The 2,947-nt window shown below is 47.9% G+C and overlaps 1 protein-coding gene across 1 annotated transcript in view; it reads right to left on the bottom strand.

The window, feature by feature from the left end:
* Positions 1-2,307: 2,307 nt before the first annotated feature.
* PRPH (peripherin) overlaps positions 2,308-2,947 on the bottom strand; it is a 3,259-nt gene continuing 2,619 nt past the window's right edge. The window contains exons 7-8 of the mRNA XM_010858068.1: positions 2,625-2,704; positions 2,308-2,373 (exon numbers count right to left, since the gene is read on the bottom strand). Coding sequence (XP_010856370.1) covers positions 2,308-2,373; positions 2,625-2,704 — 146 coding nt within the window. The remainder of the gene's footprint in view (positions 2,374-2,624; positions 2,705-2,947) is intronic.

The following is a 2,947-nucleotide window of genomic DNA, read 5'->3' as shown; positions in this document are numbered from 1 at the left end:
AAAGAAAACATTAGATCTTACAGTACAGTACCTGGAAAAGTACAGAGTACAGTACAACAGCTGGCCCGTTCACATCTTTGAAAGTTCATACATAGGGGACTTAACTGTAGTAAGCTACTGAACCAACCTCAGAGCCCACCTACCTCTGGCTTCTGGTCACATGAGATACATGTTTAATTTCTTTTTCTTAAAGAATGAGGTTATTGTCACTTGTAGCCGAGAGCATCCTGATAGATTCAGTATCTCAAAATATTCCATCACCCTTGAACTTCAAACCTGTGGACTCAACTGCCCGCCAGCCCTTCCCCTTGGCGGTTTCATAGCATCTCACCCTGAATGAGTCAAAACTACTTTTGCTGTCTAGGGCCTCCTCATTGCCCTACACCAATCTTTCCTGTTTCTATGAAAGGTCCCACCATCTGTCTGCTTGTTCCCTTTAAAACCTTGGATCACCTTTGCTATTTCCTTTTCTCTACACTGAAAATCACCCCTTAGGGTGACGGGTCTCAAATCTACCCACCTCTTTGCCCAAAATCATCTCTTGCATGTTTCACTGCAACAGCATCTGAGCTGGTCTTCCATCTCCTTCTAACTCTTTCTGCACCCCACAGCCAGAGTGATCTTTCTAAAATACAGGTCTAAATACTTCACCCATTAAATCCTTTTCTTTCCTTTTTCCTTAGAATAAATTCTGAGTGCCTTAATATGTCATATAAGGTCCTCAATGACTTGGCCCTCATTGTCCTTCCAACCCCAACACCATTCCTTCCTTTCTAGCCTTCATTTCAGCAACATAAAACTACTTTTACTTTCCAAACTCCCTCTCTCTCATCTTATGGCTTATGTATCTGCCTAGAAAGTCCCCCTCCTCTTCCTGCTTCACCTGAATAACTCCTACTTCTCCCATGCTCATTGTGATGGTGCCTCCTTTAGGAAGCCATCCCTACCCCAAGACTGGATTATGTGCTCTTCTTCATGTTCCCCCAACACTATCTCCTTATCCCAGTCACATCACTTATCACAGGGTTGAATTGTGTGCTTATTTGCCTATGTCCCCCACCCAGACTGTGAGTTCTGGCTTACTCTCTGTACCTCGCACTATAATTGAGTGAGGAAAATCATTCTAAATTCAGAAGTGATTTTGACTTCAAGACAAGGGTAGGTTGGAATGGAGTGGAGGACAGCATGGAAACAGATACTTCCAAGCATGGGGAGGAGTGATGGCAGCAGAATCTGATCTGCTTGCTTAAGTGCAATGAACAGGTTCGTGTGGGTGGCAGGGCCGTACCAGGGGAAAGGGCTACTGAGGCAGAAAATGTAACCCAGGCAAGAGCTGAGAGTGGCCTGGACCAGTGGGGTGGCAGTGGGCACGGGGAGAGCCAGACAAGCTTGAAACAGCTATGAAGCAGAATTAACAGAATTGGAGCATGTGAAGAAAAGAAAGGGCATAAAATGAGGTGAGCTGTAATTTGAGCAATGGAAGTCCTGGTGGTATCTTCACCTATGATGGAGAATCCGTAAGGAAGAACATGACTGCAGACAGTGGAGAGCAAGGTGATGGGTTCTGCTTTGGTCATTCAGGGTTGCAGATGGGGAATGGAGCTTGAGAAGGAACGGACAGAGAGGTAGGAGAAAAATCAGGAGGGTAGACAGGAGTCATAGATGCGAGATAGTGAGAGTCAGAGAAGAAATGACTTGAGGCAAGGGGAAAATAGTGCTGAGCCTCCTTTGCATGGACGCTCCCATACCACAAACACAAGTGCACTGGGGAGTTCTCTCTCTCTTTACAATTCCATGATTTAAAAAAACCCTAAATATAACTAACTTACAGTATTATATTACATTCAGGTATATAACACAGTGATTCCATATATTTATACATTACAAAATAAGCACCACTGAAGAGGGTTCCCTTGATAACAGTTTTATTTGATTTAAAAGTGAAACTCAGACCCTGACCCACCCACTAACCTTGGGGCTGTGGCAGGAATAGACTCGTCCTGGGGTTGGTCAGCTTCTTACCAGAATGAGAAATGGGGGAACATACAGACTTTTATCAGGACAAGAAATGGGGACCATAGAGACTCTTAGCAGGACTAGAGTGGGGAACATATGGATCATGCCTATGTGGGCATGGACAGGCAGGGAGAGGCCCAGCTACAGTGCTGGGTAGGGCTTGGCCACCGGCCAGGTAAGGGGTGACTGGCGCCATCCCCTGGACACATGCAGAAGGGAGGAGACTAATTTCGGACTGGTGTTAGGATTTGGCCTTAGAGGCCTGGGGCAGGGCAGGGAGCTCTGATCAGTTCAGTAGCTCTGAGGAGACTTGTCCAGCTCACTGTGCTGCTCCTTCTGAGACTCTGTCACCACCTGCTGGGGGGTGAGGCATGTGAAGGGCACAACCCACTCAGCACCACCCTCCCTCTAGCTCCTTTGTGGCAAGGTGTACCCCCTCCCTCTCAACCAGTTGAGGCTCCCGTCTGAACATCCACCTCCATCTCCCTGTCTCACTCTCACCCCAAGAATCACTCACCCACAAACACCCGAAGATTTCTTACACCAGGCTGGGGCTCAGAAATACTATGGGAAGTGATGGGGTTCTGGGCTCAAGTGGCCCATCTCACCTCCCCATCCCGGGTCTCAATGGTCCTGATCAGAACCATCTTCCGGCTGTGGGTTTCCTGGGGAGGTTCCACCTCAGGTACTGAAAAGGGCAGGATGAGAGGTTGAGGGGAGGAGTCTTGGGATATCCAAGCCCCTATATCTTTTTGGGGTGCAAACAGTTGAACACGACTGAGCGACTGAACTGAACTGGGTATCTCTTTGGGAGGAGAGGAGTGGGGAGGGGTAGGGCCTGAGGATCAGGGGCGAGGACAGACTAGGACTCAGGCAAGAATCAATCCCTGAGCAGAGCCATAGCAAGAGTCCAGTCAGGGTAGAAATGGAC

This window comes from Bison bison, unplaced genomic scaffold (assembly GCF_000754665.1).
Source record: "Bison bison bison isolate TAMUID 2011002044 unplaced genomic scaffold, Bison_UMD1.0 scf7180017864383, whole genome shotgun sequence".
Classification (NCBI taxonomy): domain Eukaryota; kingdom Metazoa; phylum Chordata; class Mammalia; order Artiodactyla; family Bovidae; genus Bison; species Bison bison.
Note: the sequence above shows the minus strand (reverse complement) of the source record. Positions and strands in the feature narration are given on the sequence as shown.